General features: G+C 51.2%; 1 protein-coding gene across 2 annotated transcripts in view; it reads left to right on the plus strand.

The window, feature by feature from the left end:
• Positions 1–19,177, plus strand: part of Gramd4 (GRAM domain containing 4) — a 73,633-nt gene that overhangs the window by 10,405 nt on the left and 44,051 nt on the right. The window contains exon 1 of one of the 2 annotated variants that reach the window (XM_076911842.1): positions 5,343–5,525. The exons of the other annotated variant lie outside the window; for it this stretch is intronic. Coding sequence (XP_076767957.1) covers positions 5,416–5,525 — 110 coding nt within the window. The 5' untranslated portion in view covers positions 5,343–5,415. Of the gene's footprint in view, positions 1–5,342; positions 5,526–19,177 lie in introns of those variants that run through there. 2 annotated transcript variants of the gene reach the window in all.

Here is a 19,177-nt window from a genome sequence, read left to right on the forward strand (position 1 = left end):
CAAAGGTCAGTGCTGGTCTTCACTCTTATTCTTGGGCATGGGCCTTGAGGGGTACCCCTCAAGTCTTTTGTTGACCCTTCTCCTCAGGCTTCTAGGGACTCCCCGTCATGTGTACCCATGTGTCTGTCTGAACCTCTTTCCCCTCCCCTCCCCTGGGGAGCAAACAATTTCTGCGTGGTAGTCAGACTCTCATGTAATCCCCCAGTCCTTCCTAGGACCCTCCCAACATTTGCCTGCATGTGGCACGGTGTGTTCATTGGTAGGAGGCCACACCATCTAATGTATTCAGTGCTGCAGGGTGGGTTCAGAGAGATCAGGTGCCTTTCTGACTAGATAGCCAGAAAACTGTGAGCCTGTGGCTCCAAAACCAGTGTTTGTCCCCAGTGCTGACCCGAGTGACTGAGCCAGAGACTGGTCTACATCCAAGGCTGTCACAGACCTCACTTTGGAGGAGAGGAGGGATTCTGGGAGCCAGATGCTCAGCCTGCAGTTCTAGATGCCACCGCTGACATGACCTGGGCTTGAAAGTCTAGATTCATCAGAACTTCCCAGCAGATGCAGACTGTTGTGAGTTGTGGCCCATGGAAAGGCCATTTTCGTCCCTCACAATGAGCTAGGCACAGTGAGAGGTGTCAAGTGACATTGATGAGCTTTCAGGGCTAGCTCTGAACCTGAGGGCTGGCCAGTCTTGCCATCCCTTCTTCCCACTGCAGTAAGGCTCTACAAAGGCAGGTTCCTCCTCCCCTCTGTCCCCAGCAGTTGGCTGAGGGCCTGGGACAGGCACTGAGAACACTGTAATGTCTGAGGAGAGCCCATTGGTGCCAGTTTCCCGAGTACAAATCCTGTCCTCACAGCCTGGCTCGGTAGGCCACCAGGACTTGTCTCGGCTGTGCAACAGGTACAGTTCAGTCTCAGCAGGATCCTGTTGCCAGGGGAGGGAGTTCAACTTCCCCTGTCAACCCCTTCCCTAACCACTAACTTAATTGACAAATAAGTATTGTTCCTTTAAGGTAGGCGAGGGTGTATTTTTTTTCTTTCTTTCTTTCTTTTTTTTGTAATTGAGTATTTAATGGTAGGATTGAAAATAGTCCAGGGTGCTGCTGCAGTGATTCAGAAAGCTCAGTGACTGTGTAGGGGCCTTGCTCATTCAATGTGGGATTGGCTAACTGCACAGGCTTGGGTGGTGGGGTGGGGGAGGGGAGATGTTGCTGTGGGGTGGCACGGCTCCCCTACGCTTGTCAAGGCAGGCCCCCCACAACAGGGGACTTAGGGTCCAGTAGTTTACATGAATGGGAGTTAGCTCTGTAATTGGTTTTCACTTCCAGGATAGGCGAGCCTGAAGGAGGGGCTGTGGCTTCCTGTCGCCTGCCTTGCCACTTCTTCCTGATGGGGGACTTAGTTCTGCTGTTTTTGAGTGTGAAGGATTTTAGCAGCAAATTGAACTCCTTATGGCCTATTTATCAAGTATCTCAGAATCACTCCGATATTTCGTCCTAAATTCCATATAATTAGAAGAGAGAAACTCCGCTCGGCCATTATTTTTGTTCGACAACATAACCTAAATTAGAGCTATCTCTGCATGTGTTTTCAAAAAAAGAAAGCTTTTGAATAACAGCAAGAAAGGAATTGATTTTTATCTGCTGGGCTCCCAGATGCGGGAGAGTTAACACAGTGGCTGAAGTAATCCAGCAGCCAGTCGCCTCTGTTCGATTTGTTGGTGTTTTTTCCTTACCAGTGACACAAAGGAGATCTAACTCTGTCATGTTATAAGCCCCGACTTCAGGGACCCCAGGTTTCTCACCGGGTCCTCACTGGGGTGTCTTTTGTCTCCAGACCTTGGGTGAGAACATCTCCCAGTCTGGAATGCTCCCACCTCAGTCAGTCTCCTGTCTCCACAGGGTGTTGAAAGTGAGGGAATATGGATGTGTGACTCTTTCTGCTGTTTTTCAATTGCCTCATTCCTGTGAGTCTGTGCCCATATGAGTGCAGGTGGTGACCCTGTCCCTGCCCTCTGAGGAGTGCACGTAGGGCAGATGGAGGTGAATCCTGTTGCCTGGAATGGTGGGGCAAGTCTTTAAGAAAGAGATTTGGGCTGGGCATGGTGGCACATGCCTTTAATCCCAGCACTCAGGAGGCAGAAGCAGGCAGATATCTGTGAGTTCAAGGCCAGTCTGGTCTACAGAGTGAGTTCCAGAACAACTAAGGCTGTAGCACAGAGAAACCCTGACTCAAAAAAAACAAAAACAAACAAAAAAGTAGGAAGGAAGGAAGGAAGGAAGGAAGGAAGGAAGGAAGGAAAGAAGGAAGGAAGGAAGATTGATTTGGGCCTGAGGAGATGGCTCAGTGGGTAGGGTAAGATACTTGCTGTACAGGTGTGAAAGTGCGAGGATGGAGTTTGAACTTCTGCACCCATATAAATTTGAGAGGGAATGGAGCTCACCTGTAATTCCAGTATACAGGAGGCAGAAACAGGAACCCAGGCAAGCCAAGTCTGATGACCAGACTAGCCAAATTGTTGAGCTCTGGGATCTGTTGAAAGACCCTACCTAAACATATAAGGCAGAGAGCCATTGAAGAAGACACCTAGGGTCAAACTCTGGCCTCCATACGCACCATTCCTACCACAGCTTGTCTGGAGAGCCTGGTGCCTGCTTGGCGTGCATTTCTCCCTGCTGGCTGCCTCCACTCTCTGGTCCTTCCTGCTGGAGGGAGGCAAAGGCAGTCTCATCAGACAGGACTGGCTGGGTTAGGGAAGAGAAGCATCTTTTAGGCCAGGACAGGTGCAGAAGCCTGCAGGTAGAGGAGCCAGACATGTGTAGACATACTTGGAGTGGCTAGCTTGGGGTCAGAGGTGAGGGGTCAGAGGGAGGCTTCCAGGTCTCTTGGAGCTCCAGGCAGAGGATGAGATAGTCTCTGGGTCAGGAGAGATCTTGCAGGTAGCTCTAAACAGGGCAGGTTTCTCAGGAGGCAAAACAGAGTTAGACACAGGGCAGTCGGCCCTGGTGGGACAGGAGGCTGTGGCTCTTTTGATGACAGAATCCCTTTTTTTTGGGGAACTTTTTTTTTTGGGGGGGGAAGAAAGTTGAGACCCTCAAAATGCAAAGGTGTAAGGGAACCAGCATGGGAGGGAGTAGGCAGGCTCCCAGGTGCCCCACTTCTGCCATCTTGTAGACTTCTGCTGATGTGTGTACACACCAGGGAGTTGGACCTTTTGGTGTGGATCCAGCTCTCAGGTCCATTTTCCCGTCTCTACCTGCTATAGGTAACAGAGCCATGGAGCTGAGAAGAAAGGGACACAGCCGTCTATCCCCACCCCTCTCCCCAGCATTAGGCCCAGAAAAATATCCCCTTTCCTGTGTTGAAGTGACCCAGGCTCATGGGAGAATCTCTTTCTATCTGCACCCAGAGCAGTCCAGGCGATTTGAGTGTGTGTGTGTGTGTGTGTGTGTGTGTGTGTGTGTGTGTGTGTGTGCTGTCCTCTAACGGAGCAGGTTTTTCACCTAGCTGCTTTCCAAAGCAAACGTGTCTTCCCTCTTTGGCTTTCTTCTTTGTGATTCTCCCTTTAAAGCCACATGAGACAGGGACACCCCCGGCAACATGCACACCTGCATGACCCCCTCATGTAGATGCACCATTATCTTCAGACAGTAGTCAGGACCACTTGCAAGAAACCCCTGAGGCAGGGCCCATGACTGTTGGGATTCCTGTATAGAAGGGAGTAGGGAGAGCCACTGGACCCTAGTCTGAGAGTCCAGCCACTCTCTCCTGTGCTCCCCAGCCAGCTCTGAGTATGACTTCGCCCTAGCTGCCTGTGGCCTTGGGGTCTGGGAAGGAGCTACAGGATGCAGAGGCTGGAAGGTTAACTGTGGGGGTTCTACCTATGCAGCTGTGGAGAGATTGTCATTCATGTGAGTCCAGTAAACATACTGGTGCACCAGCTTGGACACTGGTGGTATAGTACTTTGGTCTGTTCCTGGTACTGTATCTGGGGAGCAGACATTTGTTTGTGTCTTTCCTAGAAAAGTTCATTCAAACCCAGTTTTTGGCATCTATGGCTGTCTATGAACCTGATATTCTGGGCCAGTGGCCCTTAGGAACTTTGGGGGTCCCAAGGGAAGAGAATTATGGATTCTGAGAGGAGGGGGAGGCTTCTGATTGAGGCAGCTCAACCCTTTGAGGGGGATCCGCCAGCCTCTGCCAGCCATGAGGGACCCCCCCCTTCCTGTAGCCCTGGCTTCTCCAAGAGCCCCTTCCCAGCTGTGAGGGGGGAATAGTTGGCTCCTGTCAGGAGGCCAAGACAGAAACATTGAGAGAATCACAAAGCCCGTACCACATGTCATGTGGCTACCATGTCTGTAAGGTAAAGGGTTGATAGACACTTGACTCCTTAGGGACATGTGGCTAGTGCATTCTGGGTTCTTCACGTTCCTGACCTTCAATCAATCACTATTTTACTACCTCTACCACCCCACTGCTCATCTAGGGGTTAAAGAAGGTGGATGTCAGGAGTGGGCACGAGCCGGCCGTGGGATACACAAGGGGGTTCATTATGTCACCATCCTGATGATAGGTCTGGTAGCCTGCACTTCCCCTTCATGGACACTCTCTAGACTCATTGTCATGGTCCCAGGCTGGCACCTTGAGGGGAAGTCAGAGGCCACTACACTGAAGGTTCTCTCTGTTGTCTCTTTCTGGACTGATGATGAGGAAGGATATGGTAACCAGGCCTAGCTCCCTGGCTTCTGTGAGGAGCGATCTGAGCTGTGTTTTGGAAGACCAGGGGGTGGAGTTAGCTGGTTAGGTAGCATCTCTGAGTCAGGCATCAGTTTCTGCAGGTGTGCATGTGGCACAGTGACAGCTATCACCTGGTCCAGCCTGAAGTAGGACCATGGACATAGGACCCTGTGAAGCCTGACATAGCTTTGTACCCGTGCCCTCTGTGGGTGGAGGCAGATGCCTTTCTGGCTTCAGGGTATGAGTGCCCAGCCCAGCTTTTGATTTTCCCCTTAACTAACTGGCAGGCAGGATTTTTTGAAGCTTTTGGAATTGGGAATCGAGGTCCTACAAAGCGTGTTCTCTTTCATCCTAGGACCTTTCCCTCATGGTACCCCACCACCCCTTTGTAAAGTTCCCCTGCTTCATAGTTGACTCAGCCCCTGTCCGTCTGGTGGAAAACCAGGAGCCTCCCTTCTCCACATTTCTTGTGAACCTGTTCATCCGGCCAAGCCAGGTCTTCACGCCTGCTTTCTTGAGACCTGCCCACCCCTGGGACTTAGGGCCAGACCTTTGAGCTCTGGGTCATTGGCCTGGAGGGCTGTGCTGCGGGAGCTGTGGCAGTTCCATGAAGAGGGAAGGCCTCCCTCCAACAGGCGCCAGGTGTGGCCTTGGAGCGGTGGTGTGATTGTGGAAGGAGACATGCCAGGAGGCAAGGCAGTATATCACTTGGACTTTCACGCTTCAGAGCTTGGATTTTCCCAGAGAGAGATCGGTCTTAGCCCCGAGGCCTGTGGGCATGAGACAGTGCGGTGAGTTTGGGTGTCTGCCGAGGTCTCCTCTGCCTTTCTCCTGTTTTGAAAATCCTTTCAGCTGGTTTTCTTATTTTCATTAAGATAAAACAAGTGTAATTTCTTTTTTTTTAAAATCTGAAGTTACTGTTTGCAACAACTTTACTTGACTCAGAGCTCTGGCTGTTGTCACCTTTCAAAGCAGAGAGCAGTCTGTTCTGGTCAGAATCATTTACTGATTTTTAGTTTAGTTTACTAGGCTTTCACTGTGGTGGCCTTTTTTTGGTGAGACTTGGGTGACTCTTGAGATGTTTGGGGTTCCCTTGCTCCCGTGATAAGTGGAGCGGGGTGGGGAGGATAAGGTTGTTGGAGGGCGGGGACAATGGGGTATGTGGAGAGAAAGCAGAGTATGGGGGTGTTGGTCACGGAGGAAGATGTCAGCTCGCATCTTGGTTTTTGTCACTGTGTTCTAATTGTAGAAGGTTCAGGACATGATCCAGGTGGTGCTGGCCTGGATCTGAGAGCTGCTTTATTCACCATTCCCTTGGAGCTCTGCAACAGTATATGACTTAGGATTTGCCAGCTGTTGGGTCCTGGCTCATGGATGTTCTGGGTGTGGGTTGAGCTATGTGGGGTCAGTTCTCGGCAAGGACCCATTGCAAAAGCAACAGTAGCCCTCAACTGTAGAATAGAGGACCTTATGGTAATATGGCCTTGGTGCAGCTCTGAGCTCCTGGAGTGCAGGGACACCTGATATGGATACAGGAGATGAAAGTCAAGTCCACAGCTGTGTGGACTCAGGAGACTCAGGAGATCTTGAGGCGATGCCCTTGCCAGCGCTGAGGCCTATTTCAGGCTGGGACTGGGGGAGGGGCGAATGAGCCAGGGGAAGCGTGCATGGAAAATGCTGGGGGTGGACTTGGGGATGTGGACTTGGCATACGCTGAGATGTTGTGATGTCAGGTCAGTGTGGTCCAAGACCTTAGGAGAATCCAGAACATGCAAACAGGAGACCCTTGGAGAACTGTGCCTATAGGGGCCCAAGGCAGGTATTTCTCCTGTTAAGCTACATGGGTATGGGCCTGTGTACACTGGGAGCTGTGCATTCTGGGATACTGACACAGAGATGGCTGCTGGCTTTCTCTTCAGGATATTTGCATTGTTAAAGAATTAATATCACCTGGAGAAGGATTACCTGACAATCCAAATTAGCCAATGAACTTTGTTCTTCTAAACAAGACTCTGTGCTTTGGGGAAGATTGGAATGTCACACCCAACAGTCCCTTGCAGTGAAGTAGCCCCACCCACCTCTGGGTTATACCATCTTGGCTTTGGCAAGAGAAAGGCATGGGTGGGTGTCTCATAGGCCTCCTGGCTAGGTAGGGACTCCCTGTTGTGGAGTGTCTTCTTGCCAGCAAGTTAGTGAGGCTCCCAGCTGTGTCTGGCCACCAGTGACCTTTCTCTCTGTAGCCCGGACCTTGCCTGGGAAGCTTGCTGCTTATGAAACAAGTGTCACTGAAGCCCCAGCAGGAGCAAAGACAGATTTAAATTGGGGAATCTTTAATGTCCTCGTTCCTTTGGTTTGGGCGTGAGTTAACAACTCTCTGTGGCAGAACAACAATGCTGGTGGCAACCCAGAGTGCAGGCCTCTTTTCCCACAAGACAGGGCCTTTAACCTGTCTCTGCCCAAGCACACATACACTCTGGCCTTCTTCACCTCAAAAACGTCTATAAATTGGAAGATAACGCATACGGGGGTTTAGACTTCCTTGTCCCTCTTAAATAACTCTGAACAAACCCATTGTTCTTCACCGATGTCCATTTTCTCATTTCATTGGGATATAGGAAAACTGAGGCAGGGGATTTATGGACCGAAGCATCCTGTAACAGGCAATGTGTGGGAGTTCTGTAGATGCGTCCTGCCCTTTACTCATAAAAGATTGTCCTCAAACTGTTTTGGAAATTGACTGTTTCATGCCTAGTTACTTAAGGCTGACCACAACCAGGCGCTCCATAATCTGACCCTACTGGCATAGTAACAGTTCCTGAAGAGGCCGCCCAGAGTGCTCACCTGGGGGTTGCGTCCTGAGCCTACCTAGCACATTCCTGAGGGAAAGCATTGGTCCTCACTGAAAGGGAGGATGCTGGATGTGGGGCCTTGGGGAGAAGCATAACACAGGCAGTAGAGAAGGGTGTGCAAGATTGCTCAGCACTAGGGAGCAGATGTATTTGGGCAAGCGTTCGTGGCTAAGTGAGCCCACACGGGTGTGCAGGTGTGCGAGCTTGCACAGGTAAGCCATACAGGTGTGTGGGCCCACAAGGTGAGCAGGTACCTCAGGGCTGCTGTACGCTGAGGATAAGAGGGTCGTATGGACTGTGGGAGTCAGGGAGGACTTCCTGTAGGGAAGCAGGAAGAGGCAGCTGTGCATAGCAGGGGTTCTGGGAAGTGTGCATGTTCAGAGACAGGGCTTGTATGGGGCTGGCTGTCAGTGTAACATCAGTCTACTCTTGTGTGTGGGTGATGTGCCGTTGACAGTGACCAGAAGACATCTGGAGGGACCCCCTGCCCTACTGGGTCTCTACCCTTGCTCTTTGTGCTGGGGAGGGGCAGAGCCATGCTGTAGATAAGAAGGCAAAGGCTCACAGATACTGGGATAAGGTCCACAGGGCCACGAGCCTGTGGTAGTGAGACCTGGAGTCCTGACCAGGAGCAGGGTACTGTCCCATCTTGCCGAGGTCCTCTATGTTCCGTTTCTTTGTATAGGGTGGTGGCTTCTATACCTGATCTTAGCCAAAAGGCTGAGAAGCGTTGAGGTAGTGACCTCTATCAGTTAGATACATGAGGATAAAGTTGGGTCGCTGAGGACCCCGAGATGTCCCAGCTGTGTCGTGCCTTCCCATCAGCCCTTATGCACAGTGACCTCTGGTCAAGGCAGGGAGGAGGAGCCCTGGCCCTGATACTCTCCACCCCCTCAGTTTCTATGCTGGCATCACCTGTTGTTGCCCAAGCGACCTGCTGGCCTCCAGGCTCACACCCACCCACCTTTTCCTAGCCTCCCTCCTGGATACCAGCTTCTCCCAGGCTCTGCCTATCAGTGGGTGTTGTGGACAGTGGCCACTTGCGGAGCCATCCTGGGCCATGTCCTTCTTGATAGTACTTTTACTGTGACATTTATACAAGCAGCCTTGAGTCTGACCCCAGGTCCTCTGTTACGTTAGTGAGGCAGGCTAGAGGTCCTGATGTCCTACTAACTTAGATGATGAATCAGGGCTGTTTCTGGCTGTGACCAGAAAGGAGATGGGCGCTCTAGCTGGCCCTGTGACAGGAGTTTTCTCGGTCTCTTCTGGCCTTCTCTTTAAAGTGAGACTCTTCTGACCTGGCTCCACTTCCAGATTATGCCTGGATCTAGCTCCCTGTAGGATCTGTTTTAGTCCTCCAAGACCTAGTGGCAGGTCAGAGGTCACAGGAGGGCTGTCCACTGGTTGCCTGGTGTCTATCTGAGAGGCCTCCAAGTCTGCCTTCCACCCCTACCGCCTCCCACTCCTTCCTGCTTGGTCCCCACCTCCACCTTGGTTCCTTCATAGCCTTCAGGGGCTGAGGACATTCCAGGCTATGTGTATGTGGGTTGTGTCTATGGCTACCTCTTGTACCAGAAGTTAAAACAAAAAGACTTTAAAGATATTTATTAACTTACTGAAGAAGGTCCACGACAGCCCCATTACATGTCAGCACACACGGCACAAACTCACTTAGAAAAATTATGGAGAACAGAGAAGAGGGGCACCAGCATCGCTGTAGCTCTCCACAGGGTCCGCTGTGACAGGACAGCCCAAGGATGGCCAGGTACACTTCGGTAGGTGCTTCGAGCAGAGGTTTGTGGACACCTCAGCCCTGGCTGCTGATTCCGTTCTCTTGTATGTGGATTCAGAGATCAGCTCGCCGGCCGGCCTGGTCACTGGGTCTTTTCAGTCTTTGAGGGACTGCCTTCCTGCTGCTCTTCATGGTCCCCTGTGGTTATGACTATGCATAGACACACACACACACACACACACACACACACACACATACAGACGCACGCACGCACGCACGCGCGCGCGCGCGCGCGCGCGCGCGCACACACACACACACCACCCCCAGCTGCTGGTTTTAGAAGCCAGCCTAGCACAACTGCCTGGAAACAGGCTCCTCAGTTCCTCTACTCACCCTGCCTCATTCCTGGGCTTGCATCTTGGTGGGGGTTGGGTGTGGGGTGGGGCAGAAGAGGCCTAGAGCAGCAAGGCCAGATTCTACCTTCTACCTTGTGATGGCCCTGTGTATCTTTCCTCCCTGATTCCTGTTTCTTCATCTCTTAAAAAAGGAAGGCCTCTGTAATCACCATAGAAAGTTCCAGAGTTTTCTTAATGTGTGCCATGCCTAGAGACAGAGATGAGGAGCCAGGAACCCAGCTGCTGTCCATGAGCTTCACTGAGGTGTGGCCTGGGAAGTGCCAAGCAGGTTGCTTGTCCTCAGCAGAGCGCAGAGCGTGGCTGGGGTTGAATCATTGAAGATTGGATGGGCTAATTACCTCTGGCCAGTTCCTGCCACCTCTGCTGCCCCGTGCAATCTGGCCGAGCCTCCCAGATGAACCCTGAGCTGCCTGCTGGTTTCCATATCCGACCTGTGCTCATTTCCTGAGTCTTGACCACCACCTTCTCCCCTCTGTGAGTCACAGGTCACTTGGAGCCCCATACTGTGCTTGGAACCGGATGATCCTTAATCAGATTGCCCTGGCCTTTCCTCTCTGGTTTGTTTTGGTAAGAAGACACTGGCTGCACTGCCCTCCCTGCACATCCACCAGCTGGCTCTTTACCTCAGTGGAGTGGCCCTCCCGGGCTGTCACTGTCTGTCCCTCAGGCTAGGGACACTCTTTTCCCTCCTAAGACCAGCATTTACAGCTCCAGCAATATCACTCTCGCCTTGTCTGCACCCCAGCACCAAAATCAAGGGCCTAAAACTCACGTCTACAACCCTGGCACTATGGAGGCTGCTGCAGGAGGATTGCTGCTAGTTTAAAGCTAACCTGGGTATGTAGTGAATTACAGGCCAGCCTTGGCTCCAGCATGAGATCTTGTCTCAAACAAGGATGATTTTTTAAAAAAAAAAGCCACAGCATACCTGGCACATAGTAGGTACACCCTGACCACCTAATAGGTGGTTGTCTTTAATGTTTCTGAGCTGTGACACACTCACATACTTTATCTTTACTGTCTGGCTGGGAGCCTCCCAAGAAGTCCTCTCGGACTGTAGCACTCCCAGGAACAGTCTTCCTACCACCTTGCCTTTGTGTTACCTGAAGACTCACTCTGCCTTAAGGCCAGCTCTGATTGCAACATACAGCTTTCAGTTTATCTGCTTTCAGCTTCAGTTGTACCCAGAGGGCTTTGCAACTTGCTTTTCATTTTTTCTCCTATCCATGGGACTTGAGAGGTTTTGTTTGTTTGTTTTGCTTTGCTTTGCTTTTTGTTATTATTGTTTTGAGGTGGGATTTCTCTTTGTAACCCTGAATGTCCCGGAACTCAATCTGTAGACAAGGCTGGCCTCAAACTCAGAGATTCACATGCCTCTGCCTCCCCAGTGCTAGGATTAAAGGTGTGAGCCACTGCCACCTGGCTGAGACTTGAGTTTTAAAGCAATGGCAACAAGTGAGGGGTACTGGGGTGTCCAGGGGTGACAGCTAGGCAGGAACCGTCTCCCTGCTGAGTATTGGTTTAGACATAAAATGTTTGATAGCTGTTGCCTTGTGCTGGCTGGGCTGGTCCGTACATATTCAGGGCTTGCCCTATTTCTGTGAGAGTCTCAGGCATGGCCTCTGATGTAAGCTGAGCCAAGCTAAGAAAACTAGAAGTGACTGGAGGGAAGGAACCTGGTTTGGTGGCTCTCGGGCTCTTTAACTGGGAAGCTGTTTAAGGCCAGAGTCAGGTTCAATTAGGGACTCGCTGGACTTTTTCTGAACACCCACTATGTTCGTCACTCACCCGGTGCTAGCCCTTGTGTCCGGTTGTATACGAAGAGACATGAACAAACTTCTATCCACCCCACATAGGGCATGGACAGTAGACCAAAGAAATGATCCTCCACCAGTCTAGCGTAGTGAACCAATGAATTTATTGGGGTTACTTACCGAAGCAGGGGTGACTCAAACGCATCTACGTCATTGAAAAGCCCACCCTGGCATGGTGATGACTCAGAAAAACGCTAGCATGTTGGGAATTCCCTGGGCAGGGCAGATTGGCCAGGTAGAAAATCTCCACTCCTCAGAAAGTATTGCTTTTTTTAAGGCCTTGTGAAGTCTTTTAACTTTTTGAACTGTGTAAGTAATTTTGATTAGCTTCAGATCTCATGAACCTCCCCCCACCCTGCAGGAGGGAGCGCTTCCTTCAAATCCTCTCCACACCTGAGGAGATCCCTGCTGTGAAGCTGGCCAGACCCACAAGCCATTGGATCCAGTTTTCCAAGTAGTGAGCCCTGGGGACATGGAAGAGCCCGTTTGGGGGGCAGGGGCTGGGAACTTGGCCTGGAGTCTCCATGTGGTGGCACTTGATCCAATGTTCTCATGGGCCTCATTGATTGATGGTGGCCAACATATGCTTGCCATCATGAGTAGAAGAGCCAGCTGGATCTCTGAGAAGGTGCTAGTCAATCCTAGGTAGACTTGCCTCTGACTGAACCCTCAAGTGACTGTCCTGTTTTGGGCTGATCTGGATTTTATGACATCTTTTGTACTGTGTGCTTGGTTGGGAGAATAAGGGACAGCGCTGGCCAACCACTGGGCACTGTGACTGTTCACAGCTGGCTTTCCTCCCTGTATCTATGGCTGCTGCTGATCTTGTAGGCTCTCTTGCCTCTCAGCACCCAGCACAGGTGGGATGCGAGGGTGAGTAGCGCTGTGTGTGAGATCTTACTGGATTCCTCTATCTCTGTGTGGCCTGGATTTGTGTGTTCCTCAGGCCTCCGAAAGTGGAGCCCTAGTGCTGGTCGTGGGGATGAGGTTCTTGCTGGCCTGTTCAACCATTTAGTGGGTCAGTAACTCTCAGGGATCTTGTGGGAATTCTTTCTCTTCGTAGATGCGTTGATCTAGGACGGAAGGTGTATATAGATAGCTACCTGTTTCTGTCTGGTTTTGTAAATGCTTATTGGCACACAACCATGCCTGTTGGCATTGTGACAGACGGTTGGTCAGGGACTAGATGGCCCCCATCCCACCTGGCCAGTGGACTTCCCACAGCACCATCTGCGGAGCCCTGTCCCCACAGCGGGCTGCATGCTTTTAGATCAAGGATGGTGCCACATTCTGCTTTCTGGAATGTGGGCCAGGGCCATGGCAGGGAGACAGGTTGTATCCAGGAACTGCAGAGGGCGTCTCCTTGCAGGTGTCCCATTGGTTCCATCCTCCCTGGCTGCTTTGGGGATGGCTGTAGTTGGGGAAAGAATGCTTTGCCAGCGAGGAATTCTTGTGTGGGTTTCCTGTTGCTGAGCGTAGTCACTTATGTAATAGAGGTTTTTGCTCAGTTACCTGCTGAAATGCAGCCCCCCCCCCCAAGCTTTGTTTTCTTAAATGAAGCTGTGTGTAGCTACTCTGTTAAATTCCCACCCAGTCTTAAAGGCATAGATAGGGACCTGCGGGCTGCATTATACTGGGAAGGATGCCTGGGCTGGGAGCTCTGGAGTGTGTTGGGATCAACGTATATTGCTGCTGTCTTACCTCTTCCCCTGCCTGCCTTCCCAAGCTTCATTTTCCTCAACTATCAGTGGGTCAGCAGTAGCAACCGCTCGGAGCTAAGGGAGATCTGATGTGTGTTGTGGGTGGGGCCAGGATGGATGATTGGGAAGCTTGTTCCATTTCTTGTCAATTAAGGAACGGGCCAACAAGAGACAGATGCTGGCCTTCAGGCTTAAGGACAGAAGTCCTGGAGTGACTATGCTTGTCAACAACATTCCAACCGTGGCTGCTTTGCTGACATTGCCGATGAGGGTTGTGTTCTCCACAGGTTGGAGGAAGGAGGTTCTGGGGGAGGTGCTGGGATCTCTAAGTGTGCTCTAACTGCCTGGTGCCTCTGTCTGGGGTTCTGTGGAGTGAGCCTGGACAGAGGGCAGGTCACCTAGAGGTGGTCTTCATGTGGGTGGGGTTTGTATATAGTCCAGGCAGTCAGGACTGGTTGGCTCTAGGAACTCACTTCAGAGCTACTGAGGGACCCGGTGACAGAATGCAGAGAGTTTTGTGCAGGTGGGGACAAAGAGCTTGGTGACCAGTGGCTGGCTGGAGAAGCTTTGCTCCCTTAAAGTGTCCCCCTGCTTCCTGCCCCCTAATATATTTGTACTTTGGGTGCCAGATGCCTGTCCTGATGCCTGGTCTGTGTATCCCCCAACTGAGGCTGCTCAGAAGCTCCTGGAGACAGTCTTAAAGTCATCTCAGAACCACCTCCTCTCTCTTTCATCCCCTGCTAGATGGGAGGGCCACCATCGTGCCCAGTGGCTATGTGAATGCTTGTTGGTCTCCTTCTGGAAAGTAGGTCTTTGTCTTTGCTATTTACTGTCCTTACTGTTGGTCAGACCTGGTGCTGGGTCCTTCAGGTGCCATTTCAGGTCATCCTCTATGGCCCTGTGATTTAGGGACTTGCTATATCTTTTAGCAGAAGAACCCAGGGCATGGAGAAGTTATGTGACTGAAATCACACATCCAAAGTTGCAGGCTTCAGGCTGTCCCTAGTACCACACCACATGGATGGGGCCAATCTAGTGGAAGGTGATGGGCTCTGGCTTCTGTTTCCCCATCACTAGGGTATTTGCAGATGTGGCCCTGTCCCTAAATTGGTACTGGAGGCACAGGATGGTAGTATTCATCTCAGATCCTCAAGAAACAGCATAAGCTGTCTTAGCTACTTTTCATTTTCTGTGACAAACACCATGGTTAAAGCAACTCATGAAAGAAAACATTGAATTTGGAGCTCCTGGTTTCAGAGGGATAGTCCATGGCCGTCATGGCAGGGAACATGGCAGCCCGCAGGTCTTGAAGCTGGAGCTAGGGCATACATCTTGGTAGAGAGAGCTAACTGAATGGTGTATGTGTGTGGGGTGGGGTTTGTTTGTTTTGGGTTGTTGTTGTTTTTAGACAGGGTCTCATTGTATAGCTCTATCTGTCCTGGAACTCATTATGTAAACCAGGCTGACTTCAAACTCACAGTGATTGCAAGTGCTGGGAAAAAAGGCATGCACCACCATGCCCGTACGGTGTGGGCTTTTGAAATCTCAATGCCTGCCCACAGTGACACATCTCCTACAACATTCAGGGCCAGCTTAACATTCAGGGCCCCCAAGTCAGGTACACTTGGATTCCCATCAGTTGCCCAGGTTACAGGACCATGATGTGGACCTAGGGTGCAGGAGGTGGCCCCCAGATGCACCTAGAGCTTGGGCAGACCTGGACACCATCAGGTCTAAGTCAGCATCCCAGACGTGGTGCCAGAATGACGTTGGCCAGGGTCAGACGGGAGCGTACGGACAGGATGTTGGGTGATACCATAGGCCTTGGGGATGCATATTGGTCTAGGGAGATGGGTTGGCTTATAGTTTTGTGTGTGTGTTGGGGTGCTTGTGTCTGTCACTGCAGGGGCAGTCAGCAATGTGTAGGTAGGGCTGGAATATGGATTAGAACCTGTCTCTCCTACTGCTCTTCACCCCATTCACCATGCAAAGCCTCGGAATCCACTGTTGCTCCAACCCCTCCCTTCCGGCTGCTGCATGGCATTTTCTTAGAGAGGCATAGTCAAATATCTACTCACCGCAGACAGGCCACCAACGACACATCAAAATAACAATTCCACCAAAGTCCAGTCTGGTGAACCAATGAGTTTATTGGTCTTAACTCGGAGAGTGTGGGGGAGGGGCACTGCCTGCAAGGGCACGTGGGTAACCTCCAAGGGGACATGTCACCAAAAAGTATCCATGAGCTGGAAGCTTGAATACAAGCAGAGGTATTATGTGCTTCGTCTCTAATCGTTGCTTTCTTGTTTGTTTGTTTGTTTGTTTGTTTTAATTTTATTTGTATGAGTGCATGTATGTCCTAGCACCGTGTCCACGCAGTCCCTCTAGAAGCCAGAAGAGGGTGTTAGATCCTCCCAGGAGTGGAGTTACAGGTAGCTGTGAGCCGCCATGTGAGTGTTAGGAATTGAACCCAGCGTAGAATTATGACAGTTTCTCCATAAGAGGAGTCCTCCTTTCAGTTAAGCTCTCTTACTTTGTATACGCTGTCACAGACCACAGGATCTCGTGCTGCTTGGGTGGAATTACTTACAGCTAGAGATGTGTGCAGGGAGGGAGTTACTAGAATCCGAAAGGAGGCTCTAGTGACCCTCTCCACTCTCTTCTGTGAAGGAAGGTGAGCAAGGATCTCTTGCAAATAGTCTCAGCCACTCTGCTGAAGATGGTAATGGCGGTTCCGCCAGTGTTTCACAACATCATCTGATGCGGGCGCCTGACCATGGGAAGTCTAACCCCCTTCACGTCCTCGAGGCTTAGGGGCCCGCCTTCCCAAGAAGACAGATTTGGCCAAGGGCCAGGCAGCTCAGTTTTGCTTGGCAGCGGGGGACCCCTGGGATTGTTATGCAGGAGCAAGGGTTAGCGTCCAATGGGAAAGAGGATGTGGTTTATATCTGGGAATCTGTGGGAGAGCTATCCGATAAGGAGGACTGAAGAGTGCAGCCGTGCCTCCATTTGTGGGTCATGGGCTTACAGACTGGTGTATCCTAAGTCCAACTTTGAATTCAGAGAGGAGTTTTCTGCTGCGGGAAGGTGAGCCAGTGCTATTCCCAGGCCAAGTGCTAAGGCTGGCAGCCGCTTTTATTTTTTTATTTTTTTAGTCTTGGACTTGGAAAGGGAAATAAAGCCCTTTGTGGTTCCCCAGTCCCAGGCTCTCACACACTGCCTCCTTTGTGTGTCTGAAAGCCATTCAACGGCTTTCCAGTGCGGTGTGCCCTGGCATTCCAGGGCACATTTGCAGAGAGGGGCTGAGAGACTGGCAGCGCGCCACCTGAGCTGGAGGAGCCTAAAGAGCAGAGCGCACCTACTGTCCCGCCCTGCTAGGACCTGCAGATCCCGGATCATCAAAACCTGGGCAGCAAGCACCATCCACTTGGAGCCTTTGGTGACAACACCAGCTCTGAGGCTGGCAGTCACTGTATCCTTGAACTATGCCCCTGACCAGTTGTAGCTGGGGGTGTGTTTAAGCATGCCTCCTTCCAGACAAAGGTGCAGTGATGGTCCAGCCAACAGCACAGCTGATGGTATGGTGGGTTGCACTCTGTCTGCGTGTCTGTCACTGCCTTGAGGGAGTCTGTGGCTTACTGTAGGGCACTGAGTTCCAGGTAGCAACTGCTCGTATGGAGCTGTCTTGATCTGGAGAGAAAAACACATTCCCCTCCATGTTAGTTAGTCAAGACAGAGTCTGGTATAGCCCAGGGAGAAGTCTGAGTTGGAGCCGAGCGCCCACATGAGGATCTAGTGGCAGTAAGGGACCCAGCAAAGGAATTGTCCCATCTCAGGAAGGGCCACTACAAGACCTTGACAGGATAAGGGGAAAAGATGTGTGGTAGCCACAGAGAGTTCTGGCGGGGGTGGGGTAGGGCAGGGTGCTGGGGTGTACAAGGCTCCTGTGAATGCATGTGAAGGACCTGTTGTGGGGAGAGCAGCCAGGCTACAGGCTGCACTTCTTTCCGTAGCCTGGGGACAGTGGTCAGTTGGACACGGGGAGAGCTGGAGGAGCCTGTGGAGGATATATAGCAGCTGCAGTCAGGGCAGCAGGCAACGCTTGAGCACAATGTTGGCTTGGTGGGCGATGCTCTGACTTTTAGCCTGGAGGCCCAGCAGAAGATAGATGAGGACATCAGATGTCTTCCTCTGTCACACCACTGTATTCCCTCAAGACAAGGTTTGTCACTAAAACTCGACCTAGACTGGCAGCCCACCCGAGCCCCAGGGCCCCTTCTGTCTCCGGCCCCCACAGCATCAGGGTGACAGGTGTGTGTGTGGCTAAGCTCATCTTTCTACATGGGTGCTAGGGATTTGAACTCAGGTCCTCATGCTGTATAACAAGCCCCACTTACCCTCTGTGTCCTCTCCCCTACCCCCTGATCTTAGTTTTCTAAATTAAAGCCATAGGCGCTGAAGTCCCCAGAGGCAGGATGAAGAAGGAAAGGGACTTGTGTTCAGCAAGGGAAGGTGGTTGCAGTTTTACAAGACAGTGCATCCTACGACGGATGAATATAGTTAGCGCCACCGAATGCACCCTGAGAAGTGCTTTACTTAGTACATTCTCTGGTGTGTGTGCATCTTACCATAGTAAATAAATCGCTGGGACAAAGCCATAGAAAAGCACCGTGGCGCATTTGGAGAGAGGCTTGCTGGAGCCACTCTAAGCCAGAGCCCTGATGGGGTTGTGTCTTTTTTCATACCTACTTGCAGTGACCGCAGGGCTATGGTGTTTTGCAGCTGGTGTCCTGTTATGAGGCCACTTACCTCATACCATTGTCTCCACCCTGTATGGGGCTGGTAGTGGGTAAGGGTGACACACAGTGAGGATGGCCCACTGGCTCTGCAGATATCAGTGTTCTATGATACGGAAGCACCTGCAGGGTTAGTGTGCGTTGGTTTTCTGCTTGGCATCATGGCCAGTTTTTGAGTGAGCTAGGACGTGGTCTCGTCACTGCTCCCTGCCATCCCCCGTGCACTGCCTCTGGCTCTCATTTATATACAGTCCTGGGAAATGTGAACTGCTCTTTCACGTTGGCTGTGGTGTCTTTCAACTTCATTGTGTATGCTTAAACTTTCAAACACGTGTGCACTTTTTCTTTTTTTGTTTTAATTTTTACATTTGTCCAGTAGTCTCTGTCCTTTTTTTTTTTTAACTTTGTGAATGTATCTTTCAATCTCTTTAAACATTTCTTTTAGACTTATGTACTTTATATTATGTCTATTAAGCATGCTTTGCCTGCGTGGACTTGTGTGCACCACAGGCATGCCTGATGCCTGCAGAGATCAGAAGGAGGCACCCAATCCCTGAACCTGGAGTTTGGATGGTGGTGAGCCCCGATGTGTACTCTGGGAACTGGTCCCCTAGAGGAGCAGTTGGTGTTCTTAACTACAGAGAGCCATCTCTCCGGCTGATATCCCCTCTCTGGTGTTTTATTGTGTATGCTTTTAAGTTTAATGTCCCTTTGGTCCCCCTGAAATTCGTAGTTCCTGCATGTGGTAAGTTTCCTAGTGGCTAGCATTTGCTCCCACCCTGAGTGACTGCTTGCCCCATCCACCACACTGCCTAGGGCTGGGCGTAGGCTAGCTTCCATTTCCCTTGGTGTGTGCTCGCACTTTGGCCCTGCTGATAGGCTGCCCGCCTCCATTGCTCTGCGGTTAGAATGAGTAAGTTCTTTGTCTTTCCTTCCTTTTTTTCCCCCTACTCCCCCCAACCCTCTGCTTCTTAAAGTTTGCTTTCCTTTCTTTCCTGACAGGATTTCACGTAGTCCAGGCTAGCTTGGAACTTACTGTGTAGCAGAGGTTGACTTTGAACTTCTGACCCTTCTGTCTCCATCTCCCAAGTGCCAGGATGACAGGCATATATCACCATAGTCCTGGGGATTGAACC

The sequence above is a fragment of the Arvicanthis niloticus genome, chromosome 13 (assembly GCF_011762505.2).
Source record: "Arvicanthis niloticus isolate mArvNil1 chromosome 13, mArvNil1.pat.X, whole genome shotgun sequence".
NCBI lineage: Eukaryota > Metazoa > Chordata > Mammalia > Rodentia > Muridae > Arvicanthis > Arvicanthis niloticus.